Below are 22,968 nucleotides of genomic sequence, written 5' to 3' on the forward strand. Positions count from 1 at the left end.
CAATCTAAGTTATCGCTTGTATTTCCTCTGCTAGGTTCATATTTTTACTCGTTTGGCGGCGCTATCGCCCTAAGATCTCTGCTTATTCGATTGCATACGTGTTAACCTTCAAAAGCCTTGGCAAAAAGCAATGTTGGGTCTTGTATTCATCATGTTGAGCGTGGCCTCGGAAATTCACAGGCAAGAAGACAAATTATCCAAGTAATATTGCAGGGGGAGTGGTTTGTAGTATTTCGCTGTCACACCGAAACGGGTCTTTTGCGCGCTTTTATCCCGGTTGCCAAGCGTTCCTAGAGCGTTTTCAAGCGTGGAAGGACGACAAACCATGAAAGATTAGAGTCCACTGCAAGTAGTTAGCAAGAATAGCTCGTGACGAAGGCTGCGAGATGCCGTTCTTCTTACGAATATACTGTACATCCTAGCCGACTTTATCCATGGCAGCGAGGGACCAGTCTTCAACCCCACAGTCGTGCAGTGTCTGCTGAATGCGTTTGCACCCGAGTTCCACCGCACCCGCTATGATCCGGCGTTTGCGTTCTCGTGGTACTTCGTCGTCTGTGAAGACCAGTTGCACCAGCCTCTTCAGGTGCGGAGTCTTGTCAGCATCACACAAAGCTGTCGAAATTGAAGCTGGGGGAGCGCGCTGCTTGTCGTACAGCGACAGCATCAAGTCGCTGTTCTCACACGTGGAAGCCTCAGCAAAAGCCTTGCCCCTCAGCTCATCGGAGATGCGCGTGTCGTGGCACAGCAAAGCCACGACTCCCGCGTGACCAGCATTTGCTGCACGAACAAGCGCCTCGCCCAGCACCTCGCCTGGTATGCGGCTATCCTCGTGCAAGAGCTTCACGATCTCAGTCCGATTGGCATCGAAAGTGAACCTCCAGTACTGCAGTCCCCAGCCAGAAGCTTTCTTAAACGCAGCAACGATCGCCTCGTCGGAGATGCGCTCGTTCTCGTAGAGGAACTTCACGAGTTCGGCGTTCGTTGCATCTACGAACGCTCAGTCAACAGAAGACGGGGTCGCATGGCGTGTACTACAGAGAATCTTCATCGTGTCGGTGTTGTTCCGCAAGGAGGTTGTAACGGGGTTACACGTAGGTTACCCTTTTGGTTACCCTTTTGGTGTGCGATACACCAAGTGTTACTCCCTGGGCCACTGGCCAGTCATTGAGAATGAACTAGAGTTAGTTATGTCGATAGTAAGTGCAGGTATTTGCACCGTAGGCGGCGGAGCCGCAGATAAGAGAATGAATACAGTTTGCCTTTTGCAAGAAGTCTCTAACTTGTTTTCGTGGGTCCTCGGATAGGACCCTGTAGAGCTCTTTGAGTCGTAAAGTCTTCCTCTACGCAAGGAGCTACGGCAGGCCCGCTGCACTTGGTAGCACTCGTAGTCAATCCCTCACCTGAGTCTGTTAGACTGTACCTCTGTGAGGATGGAGCAAGCTGCGTTCGCGAATTTGGCCCCCGGCCAGCAGGAGGCGCTTAAAAACCTTATGTCTCTGTTGGGCCCGGAGGGCGTGGCGCACCTTGCCTCGCAAGGCCCGGACGCGATCAACGCGCGTCTCGAGGCGTTCTCAAGTTACGAGAATGCTCTGTTGGAGCACATCCAGCAGAGGATGAGCGCGACGGCGCCTGCAGCGGCGTCGGCCGCGTCGCAAGCCGGATCGACTCGACCCAAGCCACTCATGCTGAGTGTCTAGTCGTTCGAGGGTCTGGAGGGGGAGCATCTCCTGCTCTGGATCCGCGAGATCGAAATGGCCATGGGCTCTGCCCTGCTTCAATCGGAGCACCAGCGCGTCGCGCTTGTCATCTCTAAGCTCAGCGGAAGAGCTCGTGAGTGGGCGCTTACCAGCGGGTCGTCGGTAGACCAAGCCTTCCCGACATGGGATGAGCTGAAGCGACAGCTCTCACGAGTGTTCTCGCCGCCGAACCACGCATACCGCGTGCGGTCCAAGTTCCTGGCTTGCCGTCAGGGGAAAAAGGACTTGGTGGACTACGTCCAGGAGCTACGCACGCTCATCGCCGGCATGTTCGCTGAACCGCTGCCTGAGTCTGTCACCATCACGGTGTTTATGGATGGTCTCAGGACCGGAGTGGCTCGCACAGAAGTGTTCCGCAGTCGTCCTACCTCGTTCGAGGAAGCTGTGGCTGTGGCGTTGAACGCCGAGCACAATTTCAAGTCCGCTCGCGTCGGCTGGAGCGCGCCACAGGCGAGTACGTCGAACGGTCCTGAACCTATGGACCTCAGCTACGCTGAAAGTGACGAAGCCGAGCTTCGGGCTGCTGAGCAGCGCCGCGGTATCCGCCGTTGCTACACCTGCGGCAGCACCGAGCACTTGCGTCCGGGTTGCCCGCTGCGCAAACAGCAATCTGCTCGTTCGAGCGGCCCCGCTTTGAGCCACAAGGCTGGTTCGTCGCGGGGAAACGGCGACTCCCAGTAGGCGCGGGGCGGCCTACTGGTGAAGAACTAGGTTCTGTAGTGCCTCAGGGAGGGGGAGGACAACGGAGTCTAGTCCCGAAGAGAGCCGTACTCTCAAACACGGAACGTAAATGCAAGCCGGGCTTGCTGGTCGTCATTGCGACTGTGAAGGGCTTCGAGAAGCCGTGGACGATCTTGATTGATTCGGGGGCGTCTGGCAATTACGCCAGGCGTTCCTCCGTGGAGGGCAGCGAGTTATATGCTGTGGCGCTTCGCGCGCGTTCTCGTGACATAGTCACTGTCCGTTTGGCGACGGGCACTCGTGTCACGGTGCCCAAGGTCCCCATGGACTTGGGCGTCAAGTTCCTTGACTTTGACAGCACGGAACGCTGTATTGTCTTGGACCTGGATTCAAGGTATGACCTCATCCTTGGCATGGCGTGGCTGGAACGCCATGAGCCTTGGATAGACTGGAGGTCGAAAACATTAGGTGCTACGCACTTCTCTCCTGGTGGGGCTTTGGCGAGTCATGAACCCACCTCTGCCAGGACACAGAAGCGCTTTTGGCGCGAGCACTGGACCGAGTCGGTCGCTGTGCTGGACATCGGTGTGTCCGAGTTGGTCGACAACGCCGTTGTTGGAGAAGCACTTCCCGGAGTGGGCGCGACGTCGTATACGTCGGCCGGTCTCGAGCATCGCTCGTCGGACGTTTGTGGGGCGGCACGTACTCCGCTAGTTCAGGGGCGTTTAACGCCTGGCGACGGTATGTCGCGGCACTCGGAGCTCGGCTCCCCTCGTGCGCGTGGGATGGCACGTAATCCATCGACTTTGGGGCGTTCGACGCTAGGCGACGGTTTGTCGCGGCCCATTGGGCATGGCCCTGCGGGGGACAAGGCGGAGCGTGTCTCGCCTGGTGCTTTCATGACCAAGGATTGCCGTGTTGGCGATTCCTCGCTGGCGTCCACGATGGACGGAGGCGCGTTGTCGCCTGGATGTGGTGACGACGCTGTCGCCACGTCTCCCTCATCCTCTCGGCCTCGGGCGCGGAGGAGTAGTAGGAAGAGACGCAGAGCGTCTGCGGCGTCGAGCGTGTCGAGCGATGAAGCTCCACGCGAGTGCTGCGAGCAGCTATACACGCTCGTGAATGGGCTGACGGGAGACGTCAATGGTGACATCAGCCTTGAAGCTCTTCCCTCCGTGAGTGCTCTCCTCGAGCTTGAGGAGATGTCCGTCGCCGAGTTTGGCGAGGCCTTAAAGGCGGGCGATCTAGCCGAAGTGGTCATGATACGACCAGAAGAAGAGTTAAACTCGTCGTCACTATTGGACGAAGCGGTCCTGGAGGACACTAAGCAGGCGCTTAATAAACGTAGTGGCTCAGCCATCTTGAAGGATCCGTCAGATCCGTTGTACCCGTTGGTAGTGGAGTTCGGAGACGTTGTCTCGAAGGACCCGCCTATGGGCCTACCTCCTGATCGAGGCGTTCGTCATGAAATTGACTTGGTTCCGGGAACCAAATATTGCGTCACACGCCAGTGGCCACTTCCCAAGGAACAGTGTGACGTCATTGACGCCTTCTTTCGTGCCAAGAACGAGGCAGGACTGGTGCGCGAAAGCAAGTCCCCGCACTCGACGCCGACATTCTGTGTCAGGAAGCCGAACGGCAAGTGGCGCATTGTACATGCTTTCAACAAGCTTAACGCGGCCACTATCCCGGCACAAACGCCGATACCTCGCAAGGATGTTCTTCAGAACAACATGGTTGGGTGCACGTTGTACAGCGCTCTCGACTTGGTCGATGGCTACTATCAGCTGCTCATGAGAGCGAGTGATATCCCTCTCACTGCGGTGAGTACTCCGAGCAGCATGCTCTGGGAGTGGTTGGTTATGCCCCAAGGGCTGTCAAACGCACCGGCAACGTTTAATCGTCTTGTGATGCAGTTGTTTCGGCCGCATCGCGCATATGCGCAGACGTACGTTGACGACATCTTTGTCCACAGTCGTGCGGAGCACGGGAAGTCGGATATGGAGAACCACATCGACCATTTGAGAGCTGTGCTCGAGTGTATGCGAGCGAACAAGCTCTACGCCAATGCCGACAAGTGCATCTTCGGCGCTGAAGAAATTCCCTTTCTGGGATGCTTCATTGGGAAGCGTGGTCTCCGAGCGGACCCTGCCAGGGTCAAGGCCATTGTGGACTGGCCGGTTCCTGCGAACCCGAAAGACCTGCGCAAGTGGCTGGGTCTGGCAAACTATTTGTACAAGTACAGCGAGAATTATGCTGTGTTGGCACAACCATTGTCTTACCTTCTCAAGAAGGATGCTGAATGGTGTTGGGATGCCGAGCAGCAAAGCGCTTTTGAAGCAGTCAAGGAAAGCCTGCTTCAGGCACCGATACTGGCGCTGCCAGACCCCGCTCGGCCGTTCAACGTCGTGTGTGACGCGTCCGATTTTGCCATTGGCTGTGCACTGCTTCAAGCAGACGCCGATGGGCGTGAGCGGGTCATTGCGTTCGAGTCTCGGCAGCTAAATGCTGCTGAGAAGAACTATCCTGTCCATGACAACGAGCTACTCGCGATGAAGTATGCCCTCGTCAAGTTCAGGGTTCATCTGCTCGGTTCCAAGCCGTTTGTGATCTTCACAGACCACGCGTCCTTACGCACTGCGACACAGTCGCCTCACCTCTCGCAGAGGATGACCCGTTGGCTCTCGTTCTTTGCGGAGTACAACTTCGAGGTGAAGTATAAGCCCGGTTGGCAGAATGCGCTGGCCGACGCGCTGTCACGCAGGCCTGATTACGAGCTCGCTCACGTCACGAGTGTGACTTCGTCGATCACTGACATGATCCGTGCCGCGTATGCACGTGATGAGAGTTGTGTAGCTTTGCTACGGACGCTGGGGAGCGCGGAGTTTCGAGACTCGGACATCAAGTTGTCTGCGCGGTTGCGGGCGCGATTGCATCGCTACTCCCTGGATGGGGATCTGCTGTATTACAGCACTGGATCGGATGACACGCCCCGCGTCGTCGTTCCTCACGACGAGGACCTTAAGCATCGTATCCTCTATGAGGCTCACGACGCTCCCTTGAGCGGCCACCTTGGTCGCGAAAAGACCTACAGCTCTGTGAGCCGCCACTACTGGTGGCCCAAGCTGTACAAGTGGGTTAAGACGTACGTGAGTACCTGTGAGTCGTGTCAACGGGTGAAACCCTCCCCACATTCGGCGGCGCCGTTGGCAAGTTTGCCTGTCCCGTCCGGGTGTTGGCAGTCCATGAGCCTGGACTTTGTGTTTGGCTTACCGAAGGATTCGGCAGGCAACACGGGAGTTGTGGTCTTTGTTGACCGTCTCAGTAAGATGGTTCATCTGGCGGCGGTGCCGGACACCATTGACGGGTCTGGTACAGCGGAGCTGTTTATCGACCGCGTATTTCGGCAGCATGGGCTGCCTGAGTCTATTGTCTCGGATCGAGATCCTCGTTTCACGGGGAAGTTCTGGACGTCCGTCTTTCAGGTGCTTGGCACTAGTTTGGATATGTCCACGGCGGATCACCCCCAGACCGATGGTCAAACTGAGCGCGCGAACCGCGTCGTCGAAGATGTTCTTCGCAGTGTCTGTGCGGAGACGCCTAAGCGCTGGAGCGCGATGCTCCCTCTCGTTGAGTTCGCGTTGAACAATGTGGTGCATGCCTCGATAGGCTTCACTCCGTTCTCCGTGAACGGGCTTAATCACCCTCGCGTCCCGTTGACGCCGTCACGTAGTGACTCTGGGCTTGGTAGGGGAGAGTTAGCCGATAGGCTTGCTGATGTCAGCCCTCGTGATGTTCGTAAGGAACTGGACGACTTCTTGTCGATCCGTCTGAATATCTTAAGGCATGTGCGAGACGCAATGGCTGATAGCCACGACGTTCAAAAGGAACAAGCTGACGCTAGAGGCCGGGGTAACATGGAAAACTTTGAGGTCGGAGACCTGGTGTTATTAAACGCGAAAAACCTACCTACACATGCCGTTTCTGCGGTCTTCAAGACTAAGCTGCGTCCTCGCTTCATCGGACCGTTTAAGGTCGTGGCCAAGAAGGGCCTTGCGTACACGCTTAACCTTCCCAAGAAGATGCGCACACACCCAGTGTTTTACGTGGGCTTGCTCAAGCGTTACCGCGACCCGAGCCAGGTGAGCGCGGAGGCGCTGGCGCCGGCACCGTTGGAGGGGCAGCGCCCCGCTGCAGCTGCACCAGCACGTCAACCTGCCCGCGCAGGATCTGGACTTGGTCGTGCAGCGCCTGAACAAAGAGCTCCAACCGACCCATCCGGTCATCCGGTGGATCTTCAAGATCGTGGAGCCGACGCTCAACAGCGCGGAGCGCGTCGTCGTTCTGCGCAAACTGCCTCCCGACCCAGTCCCGGTGGTCGCGCCCACGCCCGGCTTGATATTCCAGCTCGGACAACTGCGCTCGCACAGCCGCAGGGTTTAGCGGCGGCTCGCCAACCTCCTGCTCTGCTCGATGAGCACGGAGAGCTTCACTTCCATGTGGAGCGGCTTCTGAAGCGACGTCGTCACCGGGGTCATACCCAATATCTGGTAAAGTGGCGGGGCGAGCCACCGTCGTGGGAGTACGAGGTGCCCCTGAGGCAAGATTGCCTGGACGCCGTTGACGCTTTTGATCGGGAGCACCCGAGACGCTCATCGAGCTCGAAGCCAACTCGTCGGTCGCCTCGCGCTTCCCGGCGCTAGTACGAGACGATGACACATCCGAGCGAGTGCTCGAGTGCGAAGCGTGAGCTGGCGCCGCAGGTGTGGACGTAGACGCACGGCGCGGAGTATCTCGAACCGCACGATTGGCGCCTTGGGCGCGTGGTCTTTGACCATGGCGATTTTGTTGGCGGGCCTTCTTCTTCGCCCACATGAAGCGGAGGCGCCGTTCAAGAAGAACATCTTGCTTTCTATAGCTTGCTCGAAGAGCATCAATTGACGGCAACTTACGGGAATTCTCAACCCAGGCCTGGAACTGGCCATCATCTTCATCTTCGGTCTCACCGGGAACGAGGACCATCGGGATGCGCTGCATCTGAGGCACTGACTGGTCGTGCAGTTGACCATCCAGCCGGGCGCAATACTCCGAGGGAGTGGTCTGCTGCGGCGTCACATAGCGCTGGCCAGCGCGAGGCGCTCGTCTACATCTGCCGTTGTCGAGGCTCTCGGCCCTACGATGTATGAACCCAGCAGGCCTTTGGCCCAGTCGTTCGCGATCTTCAATGGATCTTCGCTGCTTGTAAAGCCATAGTCTCTCCGAGAGGGGTTCACGATAGGCAACGCCTCCGGTATGTTCGAGCGCGTTGGCACGGTGCGCTCTTCGAGCTGACGGTGCTGAGCCTTGTCCAGTGGGTTGGAGACTGTGTCGGGATCCGTCGGATCATCCCCGTCCCTCGGAGGCAGAGGTGGCGCATGGCGCAGCGGGTCCGGGTGTAAGTGCGACCCCCGGGTCTCTGACCTTGGGCTGATGAACGAGTGCCGCGGGGGCGAACGCGCTGTCCTTGAAGGGCTGTGCCCACTCCGCGGCGATCTGCCATCGCCTTCCGACGGGTTGGCGTTGACCTCGCCCTCCTCAGACCCGACGAGATCGTCGTACGCATTGCGCACACGCCTTGGCGCCTGCTCGCCAGCCGGGATTGAGCTATGCTCCGACATCTTCGCTGGCGGCAGCTTCGGAGGGTGCGCTGCACGATACTTGGCTATGGAAAGCCTCTGCAGGGTGCTGGGCACGGGCTCCTCCTTTGCGCTCGGCGTCTGTGATGACTCGGCGGCTGGCTCGACGGACGGGCTGTGCCCTGGCTGCGTGGCGCTCGTGCGCGGGCCTTGTGACTGCTGGTCTGTAGACCCGGGGGCTGCGTGCATGCGTTACACGCGCAGCCGATTCGACAATGAGGCTCTGTGAGCACAAGTCGAACTCGCGATGGGTCTGGACCCTAACTGGAAGATCGGAATGGTCCGTGCTTTGAAGCTGGCGTGTTCGCCGTCTTGATGGGGGAGAGTGAACGGGGTTACACGTAGGTTACCCTTTTGGTGTGCGATACACCAAGGGTTACTCCCTGGGCCACTGGCCAGTCATTGAGAATGAACTAGAGTTAGTTATGTCGATAGTAAGTTCAGGTATTTGCACCGTAGGCGGTGGAGCCGCAGATAAGAGAATAAATACAGTTTGCCTTTTGCAAGAAGTCTCTGACTTGTTTTCGTGGGTCCTCGGATAGGACCCTGTAGAGCTCTTCGAGTCGTAAAGTCTTCCTCTACGCAAGGAGCTACGGCAGGCCCGCTGCAGAGGTAGCCGCATCCTACATGGCCTCGCTAAACGTGGCCGGCAACAGTCGATTGGTTCCGAGTAGAAACTCCACCGTGGCTGTGAATCCTCGCTTTGCGGCGCTGACAAATGCGTCGTTGACTGCATCGGGATCATTTCCGCCGTGGTTGTACAAATACTTGACGGCGTTGGCCCAGCCGTCACACCACGTCAGCTGAACTAATAGAGGGTAATTTTTGTATCTTGTATACGGGAATGTCTCGAGACAAACGCTGAGCACTCGATCCACAAGAGCATCTTGACCAGCTTCGACTGCCACGACGTAGACCCCCGCCAAGTCCCACCAAGCTCCGTCCAGCCCAAGCAAAAACTCGACCACGTCCGCCCAGCGCTGTGGGAAATATTATTGCGATTGTAATATTGTCAAGATTGTCAATCTCAATAATTGATTGTTCCGTGATCTCAATCGACAATCCCGTTCCCATATTGTCCCTTTACTGATTTTGAGCATTTGCCAGTGATCCGGTAGAGCAATTTGCAACACCAAGCCCATGGAACCGATTCTAGACTCATCAAAGCCATTCTGTGTCTTCTGCTACTTCGAAATGCGAGAAGAAGAGATCGGTTTCAATAGCCGTAACAGGAGGAAGAGCCGGCGTAGACGTTGATGATACTTTATCGTCACACGCTTTTGGTGCTCCCTCTTACTGCTATGGTTATGAACCTTTTTGTACCGGGCCATGGACCGACTCCAAAGATCGAAAGAGGCAAGGGACTACTACCGTACTACCGGGTAACCAGGGACCGTTATACTTCTTCAATGTTCCGCGTTAGCAGACACAAAGCAGGCGCCCTGTTACTGAACCGACTTCTAGTAAGAGTCCAACACAACCCCGAAGGTTAGGTACCATCCGGTCTAGGCGTGGGCCAAGCCCCAATGCGGTATTTCCACCTACCCACGGCGTGATGTACCCACTTCTTCGAAGTGTGCTCCCACAGAAAACTGCACGTTTGCAACCTAGAGCGTCCCACTATGTGGCTATCTCCAATAGTCTCAGGTAAACTCGCTTCGGAAGGTATCCCCACGAGCAACCTAGTCTTGAACTTGAACCGAAGCTTGACCAACAAGTGCTACTATGTCACACAAGCCGATGCGAAGACCCGAAGCTTGATGAGCGCAGTGGCGAGCGCTCGAAGAACACTTGAGAGGAAGTTGGAAAGTTGAAAAGTGATTGATTGATCCGTTAGTTTAGCGTCGGCGCGCCGCCGCCGCGCAACCAGTAGTTCTTGGCGACCAGGACACGCAAACAAGTATCCAGGTCCCATCCTAAAGTCTATCAATCTCAAATCCTAGATCAATCCTTATCTACCAATGAAAAACTACTAATCCTATTCGTAGTTTGGCCAAAATTTGTGACTTGCGTCCCATAATCAAAAGTCCGGCTGGAAAACTTGATTGTTGCACATCTCAAGGATTTACAGCCAATGAGGTCGTGCGAATGTCCATGTTTACGCGTCCCATAATCAAGTTTACTTTTGACACCAGCCAATAGGATAGCATATAATGAATATAAACCATGCATCCCCGTATTACGCTGGACGCTGGACGCTGGACAGCGTAAACTGAAGTGCTGTGCAGCAGCACTTGACGTGGGAGTCCTCTGCCATCTCATTGGCAGACGGACGTCCACGTCACAAGTGCTGTGTGCCCAATGCACTGGTGCCTGCTGCTGCGAACGGCCACCTGGAGTGCGTTGACGCCTTGCTGAACAAGTTTTTCGGCGAAGAAACAATCCAAGGCATCGTCCTAAACCAGATCTGCCGCGAACAGGTCGCTGAATGGAGGGAATTGCAGCGCGCAGTCGTTGCCGCGAGTGGCAGGACGGACCTCAACGTATTGCAGCGGCTCTGCGGGACGTTCAACCCGGTGAAGTAGAAGGACTTCAGCACAGCTCGAGCGGTTTTAAGCGACGCAGCAGGGAATGGGCATCTCGACGTGGTCAAGTTCGTAGTGCAGGACGCAGGGCCCCGCACTATACGCCGTATATGAAGGAATCGGACGCTCTGAGTCGCGCGATTTCGGGGCGACACGCGGACGTGGTCGAGTTCTTGCTTGCGCTGGACGGAGCTTGGTGGGACTTGGCAGGGGTCTACGTCGCGGCAGTCGAAGCTGGTCAAGATGCTCTTGCTCAGCGTTTGTCTCGAGACATTCCCGTATACAAGATACAAAAATTACCCTCTATTAGTTCAGCTGACGTGGTGTGACGGCTGGGCCAACGCCGTCAAGTATTTGTACAACCACGGCGGAAATGATCCCGATGCAGTCAACGACGCATTTGTCAGCGCCGCAAAGCGAGGATTCACAGCCACGGTGGAGTTTCTACTCGGAACCAATCGACTGTTGCCGGCCACGTTTAGCGAGGCCATGCAGGCTGCGGCTACCTCCTTGCGGAACAACACCGACACGATGAAGTTTCTCTGTGGTACGAGCCATGTGACCCCGTCTTCTGTTGACAGAGCGTTCGTAGATGCAACGAACGCCGAACTCGTGAAGTTCCTCTACGAGAACGAGCGCATCTCCGACGAGGCGATCGTTGCTGCGTTTGAGAAAGCTTCTGGCTGGGCTCTTCTTCGACGGCGGTTCACGGGGTAATCCGGGCCGGGGGGATCAGGCTCAATCATAATACGACTCGGCGGTGGCGCTGAGTATCCAGTCATCGAGTGGATGGCAAGCGTATCGTATGCTTCTGCCTCCACCACGAACAATGTTGCGGAATACCGAGGGCTACTGAATGGGCTTCGCCAGGCTGCACGTTACCGGCTTCGTGGCCTGCACGTCGTCGGCGACAGCAAGCTAATCATTACGCACCTCTCACGGAGACGGACGCCGAAGGCCCCGCACCTCCGCCATATCTACGAGCAATGCCGTGCTCTTGCTGACCAACTCCAGATCATCTCATGGACACAACATCTGCGCGCACTGGCTAATATCGCCATGGGCACCAGGACAAGTACGCAGGTTCTGGAGGCAGATTTTGGGGTACTGCCTTCTCTCTGGTCACCCATAGTCGAGTCCCTTCCAGGGGACATCGACCAATGGTTAACCGCACACCCGGACTCATGCGACGGCGCAAACGCCACGGACCGGCCCATACTCGCAGGCGCGCAAGATAGGTGCGCATGTGCTAGCACCCACAAGTAGTTAGCAAGCTAGCAGAAGATGTGTAGGCTTCTGCTGGACGGACATTGGCTGAGTTGTTAGCAAAGACTAAACGACTGCAATGTACCTCACCAAAAAGAAGAAGCTTCTGGCTGGGGACTGCAGTACTGGAGGTTCACCTTCGATGCCAATCGGACTGAGATCGTGAAGCTCTTGCACGAGGATAGCCGCATACCAGGCGAGGTGCTGGGCGAGGCGCTTGTTCGTGCAGCAAATGCTGGTCACGCGGAAGTCGTGGCTTTGCTGTGCCACGACACGCGCATCTCCGATGAGCTGAGGGGCAAGGCTTTTGCTGAGGCTTCCACGTGTGAGAACAGCGACTTGATGCTGTCGCTGTACGACAAGCAGCGCGCTCCCCCAGCTTCAATTTCGACAGCTTTGTGTGATGCTGACAAGACTCCGCACCTGAAGAGGCTGGTGCAACTGGTCTTCACAGACGACGAAGTACCACGAGAACGCATGCGCTTGATCATAGCGGGTGCGGTGGAGCTCCGGATGCAAACACCTCCAGCAGACATTGCACGAATGTGGGATTGAAGACTGGACCTTCGCTAACGTGGAGAAAGGAGCATGAACGGATGATATCGATGCAGTGATTCATCAATGGCCTCGACAAACAATATCAACAGCAAAATTGAGGTATACTTCAAGACGACCGTTTAAACTGCACCTGCTGTCATCGTTCAAATGCTGAATCCGTTGTTGGCAATGGTTTGCTTGTACCAGTACGACGACTTCTTCGGCACGCGCTCCTGGGTCTCGTAGTCGACCCAGACCATGCCGAACCGGATGCCGTAACCCATGGACCACTCGTAGTTGTCGAAGAACGACCACGCGAAGTAGCCACGCACATCAGCCCCCTCCGTGATAGCCTCGTGGACGTTGGCAATGTACTGCCGGTAGCAGTCTTCGCGCTGTGTGTCTTGCTGCGCCTCCTCCTTGGTCACGTCCGGCCACGCCGAGCCGTTCTCCGTGATGTAGATGCCGTTCTTCGGCTGGTACTTCTCGTGGATGTACACGCACAGCTTCTTGAGCCCCCACGGCGTGACATAATTCCACGGAGCTCCGGTCTGCACCCAAGTCGGGTCCTGGTACCCGGTAACACCTTCGTCGGCCTCGAGTCCACCCGTGTTGTCGTTCGGAGGCGCAATACCCGCGTCGAACTCGGGCGACGGCTTGACGTAGCAGGAGCTGTAGTTGTTTAGGCCAAAGAAGTCGGAGCTGCCCTTCAGCAGCTTCTTCTGTTCCTCGGTGAACTTCGGCAAGCGATCACCGCAACGGTCCTTCATGATCTGCGGGTAGTCTCCGTAGTAAACCGGCTCAGCAAACCAACCGAAGCTCCACGCCATGGCGCGCTCCGCAGCCGCAATGTTCTTCTTCTTCTGCTCCGGGTCGTCGGTGGGGCCTGGTTCCTTCCACTCGGCGCTCAGCGTGATGCCGATCTGACCACCCTGTGTTTCCTGGAATTCCTGTCGGTAGACCTCCACGGCGCGCGCGTGGGCCAGCAGCATGTTGTGGCCGGCCACGTACGGCTCGAAGTGCTTGTTGTGCTTGCGTCCAGGCGCCATCATGCCCGTGCCGAAGCCCATGTAGTTGGCCACCCACGGCTCGTTCATGGTGATCCAGTTCTTGACTCGGTCGCCGAAGCGCTCGAAGCACACGCGCGCGTACTGCGCGAAGTGGTCGTGGATCTGCTCGCCCAGGAACCCGTCGAACTCGGTCTGTAGCGCCAGCGGCAGGTCCCAGTGGTAGAGCGTGGCCATGGGCTCAATTCCGTTGGCCAGCAGCTCGTTGATGAGGTTATTGTAGAACTGGACGCCCTCCTCGTTGACGTCGCCCACGCCGGCCGGGATGATGCGCGGCCAGGCGATGGAGAAGCGGTAGGCCTTGAGCCCCATGCTCTTCATGAGCTGCACGTCCTCCTTGTAGCGGTGGTAGTGGTCGATGGCCACGTCGCCCGTCTCGCCGTTCTTGGTCTTGCCCGGAGTGTGCGAGAAGGCGTCCCAGATGCTCGCCCCGCGACCTCCCTCCTTCACGGCGCCCTCCACTTGGTACGAGGCGGTGGCGGCACCCCACAGGAAGTTGTTGGGAAAGCGGATCTCCTTGGCCATGGCGAGGTCGAGCGTCGAAGTTGCGGAGCTTGTGCGGATCCGGTGGAATTGATTAATGAGGTCCCGAGTCGGCTGACGTCACTGCTATGTGATCGTCGTGGAGATCGTTGGATTAGTGACTTCCATTCACGTCTGGTTGTCTTGCTATTATCTCTGCAATGAATCATTGCACAGGTTAGGGAGGGGTGTCATCCCTAATGTAGGATGATGAAGCACAACCACAGCTGGTGAAAATGGCTCACTTTTCAGCGTGGTTGAAGCTGCCTTGCTTCTGTTGAACTTTGACGATTTGAACTCAAGTCAAACTTAAAGGCAAAAACTCACTCAAATATGATGATGTTTTCTGCTACCTATTCGTGCGAGGCAACTCTCCTCTCTTCTTGTCCTGACTTCGGAGGTAGGGAGCGTTCCCGCTGGTACAGTACTGTACAGCACGCTTCCCATCAAGGCTTGATTCAAGCAGCTCGGCTTGATCTTTTCCCTGCCGATTCGTTATTCGCTTCCGCCCCGCCGTCTACGCGGAGGTGCTGAATCCGTTTTTGCGCACGACGTCACCGTACCAGAGCGCCGACTTCTTGGGCGTGCGCTCCATAGTCTCGTAGTTGACCCAGTGCAGACCGAAGCGCTTGGTGTAGCCCTCGGCCCACTCGTAGTTGTCCACGAAGGACCAGGCGAAGTACCCGCGGACATCCGCGCCCTCGGCGATGGCATTGTGCAGGCCCGTGAGGTACTCTTGGTAGAAGCCCACGCGGAAGTCATCGTTCTGGGCCTCCTCCTTGGTGCGGTCAGGCCACGCGCATCCATTCTCCGTGACCAAGATGCCGTTCGGGACTGCGTAGCGCTTCTGGATCCACACCAGCAGCTTCTGGAAGCCCCAGCCCACAGCATTCCAGCCCATGTCCGTGTGTCTCCAAGAGTCATCTGACGTCAGCTTCGTGCCTTCGTCGGGGCCATAGCCACCAGTGGAATCATTAGGCGGCGGGATCTTGGCCTCGTACTCGGCGGATGGCTCGACATAGTTGGTTCCGTAGTGGTTGAGTCCGAAGAAGTCCGAGCTCCCTTTCAGCAACTTCTTCTCCTCTTCAGTGAACTTGGGCAGGCGCAGTCCACAGCGGTCCTTCATCACCTGCGGGTAGTCGCCCTTGTACACGGGGTCAGCGAACCAGCCCAGCGCAAAGAGTAGCGAGCGCTCGGCAGCCTCCTCGTTCTTCTTCTTCTGCTCCGGGTCGCTCGTCGGCGCCGGCTCGCGCCAGTCGCAGTTGAGCGTGATCCCGATCCTTCCCCTCTGCACCGCCTGGAACTCGTTGCGGTACGCCTCCACAGCTCGTGCGTGGGCCAGCAGCAGGTTGTGCGCCGACAGATAGGCCTCCGTCTGCGGCTTGCACTTGCGTCCTGGCGCGTGGATACCGATCCCGTAGCCCAGGAAGGCCGAGCACCACGGCTCGTTGAGCGTCAGCCAGTTCTTGACGCGGTCTCCGAATCGCTGGAAGCACACGCGCGCGTACTGCGCGAAGGCGTCCTGGATGAACTTGCCGCCGAGCCAGCCGTCGAACTCGGTCTGCAGCGGCAGGGGCAGGTCCCAGTGGTAGAGCGTCACGAGGGGCGTGATGTCGTTGGCCAGCAGCTCGTCGATGAGGTTGTTGTAGAACTCGACGCCCTCCTCGTTCACTTTGCCGACACCCGCAGGGATGATGCGCGGCCAGGCGATGGAGAGGCGGTAGGCCTTGAGCCCCATCTTCTTCATGAGCTGCACGTCCTCCTTGTAGCGGTGGTAGTGGTCCACGGCCTTCTCCCCCGTGTCGCCGTTCACGACCTTGCCGGGCGTGCGAGAGAAGGCGTCCCAGATGCTGTCGCCTCGTCCGCCTTCGTCCACGGCGCCCTCCACTTGGTACGAGGCGGTGGCCGTGCCCCAGAGGAAGCCGTCGGGGAACTTCAGCTGCTTGGACATGGCTCAGCTGTGTCTTCTACTGGGGACGCGGTCGGTGCGGTGCCTTGGATGGAGCGAAAGCAGGAATGAGCGAGCACAGCTACGTGAGATCTTGAGCGTCAGGTTGAAGCGCTGGGAGAATGAATGTTTTGGCCGATGTATTTCGCACTTAAGACGTCAGGGGTACGTGGCGGATTTTTCAAGGATCTGAACTCGTTGCCGTACGCAAAGCTTTTTTTTTCAGTCTCGAGAATGCTTGCTTCTCTATTATAGCAACTCAACCGCGTGAGTTGCATCGGCTGTGAGCATCATGGATGTGTGGAAGTAGATGCAGCAGCGCCTCGCTTGAAAATTAGTGCCGGCGCTCTATTCCATTGAAATGCAGCGTTGGCGGAGAAGTGCGTTGTACGTGGCTTGGTCTGATTCCTCCTCGTGGTACGAAGCACGCAGCCGACGTCGGACTATTCCTTTGCTCATGGCTCGTGTCGCGTGTAGGACTCGATCCGCGCGGCGTATCTCTCTAGCCTAACCGCCGGCAATCGCTGGGCTACTAGCGTTAGCTCTTGCAGTGTGCCAGCGTGCGACGAAGTTACCATTCGGAGGTTGCCCTTTAGACATCGTCGGCGTCGAGATTCAAGCGTGGGGAACGACTCGAGAACGCCAGGCAGCCAATTGAGCTGCATCACGCGCAGGTCGCGTTGCTCTGGTACCTGTCGCGAACCGTAGTGAAGTGCCACCGCGTAAAAGTACAGCCTGGGTCGCCTGGATGGAGCTCCTTCGTCTGTACCGCGTACTTCAATCCATGTGTAGCCTGGGTCAGTAGGCAGCACCATCTTGACGCTGCGCTCTGAATCGTCATCGTGTCGGCACGTGACAATTTCAAATTTCTCGATCCCGGTACGTTGTCTTGGTCGCTCTTGACCGTCTTGAGCTGCTTCGTCCTCCCCACTATCCTGCCGCTCAACCGTAATATACCCAGATATGCAGCACCCAGTAACGAGGGCGCCATCCATTGAGCGAAATGCGATTGAAATGTTGCACGATTCTCGTCGAGAAGGTTCAGGAAGCGATCGAATCGGCCGCAGCGAGTGAAAGTGCTGCTGCAGGAGCTCTTGCATATGAATCGACACCGACGCTTGCTTCACGAGGTAATAATCCGTCTGCGCATCTGTACCGGTCGGCACCTCCAACTCCAGAACCATACTCCCATCCTGCGAGCACAGGTCGAATCTGCCACGACGACTTCCAACGCTGGCCACCGCCAGCATCCGTTTCTCGGGCAACGTCGGCGTCTTCCACTCCCCAAACTCCTTCAGGTATGAGTAACTGCGCAGCACCAAACCATCACCGGCGGCATTTTCTCTGGTGTCATTAGCACTGCCCGATCGCAGCAACTTGACAGTGATCATAGTGTATATCCGACGGTTCCGCTGCACCACATTCGTCAGCATCGGCCGCTTCCCCGCAGCGTTGGCGTCCGCTACGAAACGGGTTGTGATACCGTCTTTGTGAACGTTTGGTAACTCGATGGGCTTCAATGTCACAGACCCGCCATCGACCTGCACGGCGCAGAACCAGACAACGCTTTAGTCCTCTGCGCTGGATCTGTTTACTTGTCCTCCACAGCCTCAGGCTGCGCCACGCACCTGTCCTCTCTCGGTCCAAATGGAGACCACACGTGGTGGTACGCGCGGATCGCTGGATCGCGGGATGTTTTGCGTCTCCAGCTCCTGGTAATACGCTTGGAACTCCACGCGCAGGCGAGAAAAGCACAGCGACGCCAATGCCATGTGCGTCCGAGCTCTCTGGGAGGCAGCGAAAAGTTTCCGCGCGTTGCTACGACTGCGTTTCTCCACTTGCAGCAGCCTTGATAGGCTCGCAACGTCGAGGTAGGTCAGCACACGTGTGAGCAGCTCGGCGCCTGCTGGCAGCGTCCCCGTCGCCCGCCACAGCGTCGGTACGCCCGCCATCATGTGCAGGGTTCGAAAATTGGGATAAAGGTTTTTTGGGTTTTGGGTTTTTCAGAACACCCGCCCACCCGTTGAATCAAAATGGCAATTTGGGATTTAAAATAGTTGTCCACCCCCATCAGCACTAAAGGCACCTCTCAGTGGGCTCTCAGTCCACATTGAGGAAACAGAGCACGGTCGACGTGGGGCTCGATGCGTACTGTCGAAGTATTCAAAGTCGGATGTTCGACTACCACATTGACGAGGAAAAGGACGTTCGCCCAGCAACTCACCGGAAAGACGTCCGTATCATTACTCAAAACGTACGGGGCTTTCGCAAAAGCGACATGTGGGAGTGGCTAGCTGCTTGGAGAGGCATCCCGATGATGCATCACCCAGCACTTATCATTTTGCAAGAGACGCACATGCAAACGGAAGCGGAGCGAGATGAGTTGATTCAACGGTGGCAGTTGCTGTGGGGTCAACCAGAGAGCGCATCACCACTATCATACTGGAGCGTGGGCTCACACAAAGAGGGAGGCGTTGGCGTCCTGGTCTTCCCAGACTACCAGCAGTCCGTCCGTCCATGGAATCGGCATCTCTGGTCCACGCGGACACTAGGTGTGCAGCTAAATGAGCTTCATGTGCTCAATCTCTACGCTCCGTCGTCGAAGAAGCAGAAACGGGAGCAGTTTTTTTGTTAATCTCAGTGCTTGGCACCTCTCTTCGGTCGACAACCCTATCCTGGCAGGAGACTTCAATTGTGTCGAAGACCCCGTGACAGACAGACTTGGAGGAGACCGTCCCGAACGAACATAAAGTGAAGCCCTTACTCGGTTGATCCGCTCTAAAGGACTGGAAGATACGAGAACACTACTAGGATCCGCTCTTGAAGACCTGGAGCTAGCACCCCACGAGCACTTTACATACTGGAAGGGCAATACCGCAAGCCGGATTGATCGGTTCTACATATCAGCGTCCATCAGTTCATGGCTCCAGTGGGTAGATGTTAAACTGCCTCCAGTGGAGTCGGACCATGCCGAAGTCACGTTACACTTGCGGGATCCGGCTAAGCGCACACCGGCTAGTGGATGTCGGTAATGAGATGCTCCAAGGTCACCGCCCGCTAGAATCGTTTATGAAAGCGATTATTGTGCCGCTGCGCAAGAAGGGAGATTCGCCAAATGCATTGGACTACCGGCCTATATCTCTCCTGCAGACCAGTTATAATCTGTTCGCAAAGGTCTTAGCGACACGACTTCAAAGCTTTCTGGGGAAATTGATCGGTCATACACAACAAGGCTTTGTTCATGGCCGTCAAATGCAACGATCAGTCGTCATGATGCTGACTCAGTTGGAATCGGCTATTTTCGATACAATGATGGATGAAAATGACAGTGCTGGTATCCTACTGCTAGACTTCGCCAAAGCGTATTATACGATGGATCGGACCTATTTATTGGAAGTACTGCGTTTGTTCGGATTCTCCGATGACTTCATCGACTTGATTCAGCGGCTGCATGAAAACACTACTGCAGAATTTCTCGTGAATGGCACCTCTGCAAGTAGTTTCTGGAATTCGACAAAGCTGTCCGCTGGCACCGTTGTTATTCATCTTAGCAGCCGAGTTGTTGGGACTAGCTCTTGCCCAAGACGAACTCCTCCAAGGCAAACCATTGCCGGGATCGATACCCTCGCTCCGTCATGACCACAAGTTCTCAGCATTTGTTGATGACTCGACTATATTTCTAGCTGAGAGCCGCCAGTTACCAAGGGCACTAGAAATCGTGAAGGAATTCGGCCGCATATCTGGCCTCCATGTCCAACCAGTGAAGAGCAAGTACATTTATCTCAACAAAGCCATTGTCAGGCGAGATTGGCATGGCATTCCGGTGTTTGCTCCCGACGAGTCCGTCAGATACCTCGGCTATGAAGTGGGGTGTGGCAATATGCAGAAGCAAAACTGGGCGAAGCGCATTCGCAGCATAAAACGCCGTTTGGCAACGGCCGAGTCCGCTGCAACGACGGTGAGGGACCGAGTCGATCTACTGAATGTTGTCGTCCTTCCGGCAATCTTGTTCACGGCAAAGTGCTTTCCTCCGTCGCCTCAGGTTCTCAAGCAACTCGTTGGAATGCAAAAACGATTTCTATGGCACCGGCAGGTAGTGGACGATTCATGCCGCCACAAAATTTCTCCCGATCTGATTTTTATGCCCAGAGACGCTGGGGTCTGGGGGTGATAGCACTACCAGTGGCGATTCAAGCACAACGTGTGAAAGATGCAATGATGTGGCTCATAGGCAAAGATGATATCTACTCGGAAGCATGGAGAATATGGAGTGGCTTTCACCGGACACAGACGATTGATCCTGCAGTGTCACGCAGGCGACGATCTCAACGATGCCGCCCGAGCTACTGGTCAGACAGACGCAAGACGTTTCAAAGCGATATTGGGGGTCTACTTGCCCCCTCGGAAGCCGAGCGCGACGAACGGATCCGCCTGATCAGCCGGGCACTCCCCGTCTTGGCGGCCCAGGCAGCGTCGCAACTACCCCAGCCCACCTATCAACCGACCTTCCGCGAGCTACTCGAAGTCAAGGTACGGCTCGATGGTATTCCACTGCTCCAACCCCTCAACGCGGAACTACACGCTTTTTGGGGCACGTTTGCGTGGGTGGACAACCCCTGGATCCCAGATAGCAATGCGCCTACCCTACAACGACGGAAGTATGACCGAATTGAAGTCACATCGCTTCGCAGCTCAGAGATCACCCGGACAGGAGTCGACACCTATACGGTCCGACGTCCGACTGCTTACGACAAAGAGGCGGGCCATACTGCAGCGAAACTACAGAGGTGGCTGTTGGTTATCCTCCTCTGTTCTCCACGCCTCAACATCGGAGCAGTGCTTGGAGCATTCCCCCCGCTGCAGCTACGCCGGTCGCCTACTTTGAGTCAGACGTACACATGGTCATGGGTTGGCGATGGGTTAATAGTTGGGACCGGGGTGACAGACTCGACGACGATTCCACTACGACAACAACCCAATGGCATCAACTGGACGATCGACCAAGTTATGACTGCAGGGACAGATGCGAGGACGCTGATGAACTACAGTGAAGGGATTGTCTTCGTGATCAACCCTCTCGTTCACGGGTTCCCTTGGCACGTTCCAGCCCTCACCAGGAACAAGTGGATCATGCACAAACTGAAGCAACAACTGAGACGGTGGTTTCAGCGGCAAGAAACGACTAACCTGAGCAAGATTCTATCGCAATGGAACGCGAAGCAAGCCACAGATACCTGGGTCCGCGGCCACTAGAGCCAAACCCCCAAACAACTTTGGGCGCACCGAAACATGCTTACGGACTATCAAGTGTGGGTCATGGATGGCAACGCAACAATAAAACAATAATGTCAATATTTTGTTATTGATTATTTATGGCAGCCGGTTGAGCTCATCCATAAATTATTTATGTCTGAAGGGCCTAGAAATAGCTGTTCCTTGAAAATATTTCTCTAAATGTAGAGGCTTCAATACAAAAAGCGAGTTGAGTTCAGGGGTTGATGCCATTATTTATGAGCCAGATGGATCATCCATAAATAAAAATACCATAATCAGGAGTCCTGCCCCTTGACAGCAGCTGCGTCGGGGGGGGGGGGGGGGGGCATTTTCTATCACGCATATAGCGTGGTCATGCACAAGAGCACAAGCGTTTTGGACGAAGGTGCTGCAACATTGGCTAGGCTGCGAGATGACTCCACGGCGCCTGGCCAACTACAAGCATTATCTCTCTGCCCGGCAGGCACCGCCAGTCAGTAAAAGAATCCAGTGTCGACTAACAGCAATGTACGGACATTGGGATCAGGAGCACGAGGAGTCTCTCAGGCGGATATGGTGGGCACTATGCAGCATTGGACGTACGCTGCTCTGGCAGATTCGAAACCAGGTAGTACACGAAGGAGTCCAATTGACGGCACATCGGCAGGTTGAAAGTATGTGGGCTACGTGTCTTCGCCACTGCACGCAGTTGGCGAAGAAAGAAAGCGGGCGCCTAGCGTCAATAATTCAAGGACTATATCTAACGCTCAGCATTGACTGCTTCAACGCGATGAACGGCGAAGCCCCCCGCGCAGCTGAAACCACTCCACCTCCGGCACCATGGCTCCACCAAAAGGAGATGGCGCTAAATAAACCGACTGAGATTATACAAGGAAGCTAATGACTAACGTTAAATCGACTACCTTTCCTCTCTCTGGAATTTTAAATAGAATGAGTACTGAAGACTATTTAAGGGGTCCTAAGAAACGATGACTTACCTCGACGCGTCTTCAAGACAGCCTACCTACTTCATTTCCTAAATGGCGTTCATCTGCCCCCGGAGGATGGTCCCCTTTCGACATGCGGCGTCCCTCAGACGTCACATTGGGGCCCCCATCTGCTTCGCCCGCCAGTTTTCCGACCTGGTTGCAGCCATACGCCGAGGCCAACGCAACCAGCGTCGTCGCGAAAGACGCGTTGAACGGCAAGAAGAGCCGTAGCGTGTCGCGCAGCCGGCTGCTCAGCCTGAACATCAGGCATTCACAACGGGGCGCAATCAACTCCAACCACCTCTTCAACAGACGGCTCCTCAAGTCTCAGATCAGGAAGCCGTGGCGACCCCGGCCCAGGACCCCCAGCACGTGGGCGAACAAGGCCAGCAAGACAACAGGTGCCCCATATGCTGGGGGTCCGTGGTTGAACCAAGGAACTGCGGGCGGTGCGGCAACGTCTTTTGCCGTACGCGCATTAATGCACACATCGACTTGCGCGGGATTCGCGCGACGTGCCCTATGTGCCGTCACCCGGTTTTCCCGGCGGCACTGCGCGCCTTGCAAGAGCGCCAGCGTTACCACGTACCGACGTATCGACGTGCTCCGCCTGCAGACGAAGACTGGTGGTATCCCAATGACTCAGATGCGTCAGACGACGACCTGAGTGATTATGCGGACGAATAGTTGAAGTAGCATAATCACATATTGACAATTGATTATTTTTCTTATCAAATACTTTAAG

General features: G+C 56.1%; 5 protein-coding genes across 5 annotated transcripts; 2 read left to right on the plus strand and 3 right to left on the minus strand.

The window, feature by feature from the left end:
- Positions 1–418: 418 nt before the first annotated feature.
- Positions 419–1,051, minus strand: PHYSODRAFT_332683 (hypothetical protein; the record flags this gene model as incomplete). Its single annotated transcript, XM_009529728.1, has 2 exons — positions 419–999; positions 1,039–1,051. 2 exons carry the CDS (start codon positions 1,049–1,051, stop codon positions 419–421), a joined length of 594 nt encoding a protein of 197 aa, XP_009528023.1.
- Positions 1,052–11,715: 10,664 nt separating this feature from the next.
- On the minus strand, positions 11,716–15,248 carry PHYSODRAFT_286138 (beta-glucosidase-like protein). Its single transcript, XM_009529729.1, has one exon. The coding sequence runs from the start codon at positions 14,034–14,036 to the stop codon at positions 12,609–12,611; it is 1,428 nt and encodes a 475-aa protein (XP_009528024.1). The 5' UTR covers positions 14,037–15,248; the 3' UTR covers positions 11,716–12,608.
- A 1,188-nt stretch (positions 15,249–16,436) lies between these two features.
- Positions 16,437–17,933, minus strand: PHYSODRAFT_315417 (hypothetical protein; the record flags this gene model as incomplete). Its single annotated transcript, XM_009529730.1, has 2 exons — positions 16,437–17,522; positions 17,640–17,933. The coding sequence occupies 2 exons, from the start codon at positions 17,931–17,933 to the stop codon at positions 16,437–16,439; spliced, it is 1,380 nt and encodes a 459-aa protein (XP_009528025.1).
- A 221-nt stretch (positions 17,934–18,154) lies between these two features.
- On the plus strand, positions 18,155–18,616 carry PHYSODRAFT_301406 (hypothetical protein; the record flags this gene model as incomplete). Its single annotated transcript, XM_009529731.1, has 1 exon — positions 18,155–18,616. One exon carries the CDS (start codon positions 18,155–18,157, stop codon positions 18,614–18,616), a length of 462 nt encoding a protein of 153 aa, XP_009528026.1.
- A 1,757-nt stretch (positions 18,617–20,373) lies between these two features.
- On the plus strand, positions 20,374–20,970 carry PHYSODRAFT_403067 (hypothetical protein; the record flags this gene model as incomplete). Its single annotated transcript, XM_009529732.1, has 1 exon — positions 20,374–20,970. A coding segment is annotated over one exon (597 nt), but the record flags the coding sequence as incomplete, so codon positions are not given.
- Between the last annotated feature and the right edge of the window lie 1,998 nt (positions 20,971–22,968).

The sequence above is a fragment of the Phytophthora sojae genome (genome assembly GCF_000149755.1).
Source record: "Phytophthora sojae unplaced genomic scaffold PHYSOscaffold_4, whole genome shotgun sequence".
Classification (NCBI taxonomy): domain Eukaryota; phylum Oomycota; class Peronosporomycetes; order Peronosporales; family Peronosporaceae; genus Phytophthora; species Phytophthora sojae.

Bases quoted from the DNA above. Each gene is read 5' to 3' on its own strand.
- PHYSODRAFT_286138 (XM_009529729.1), bottom strand. From the start codon at position 14,036: ATGGCCAAGGAGATCCGCTTTCCCAACAACTTCCTGTGGGGTGCCGCC.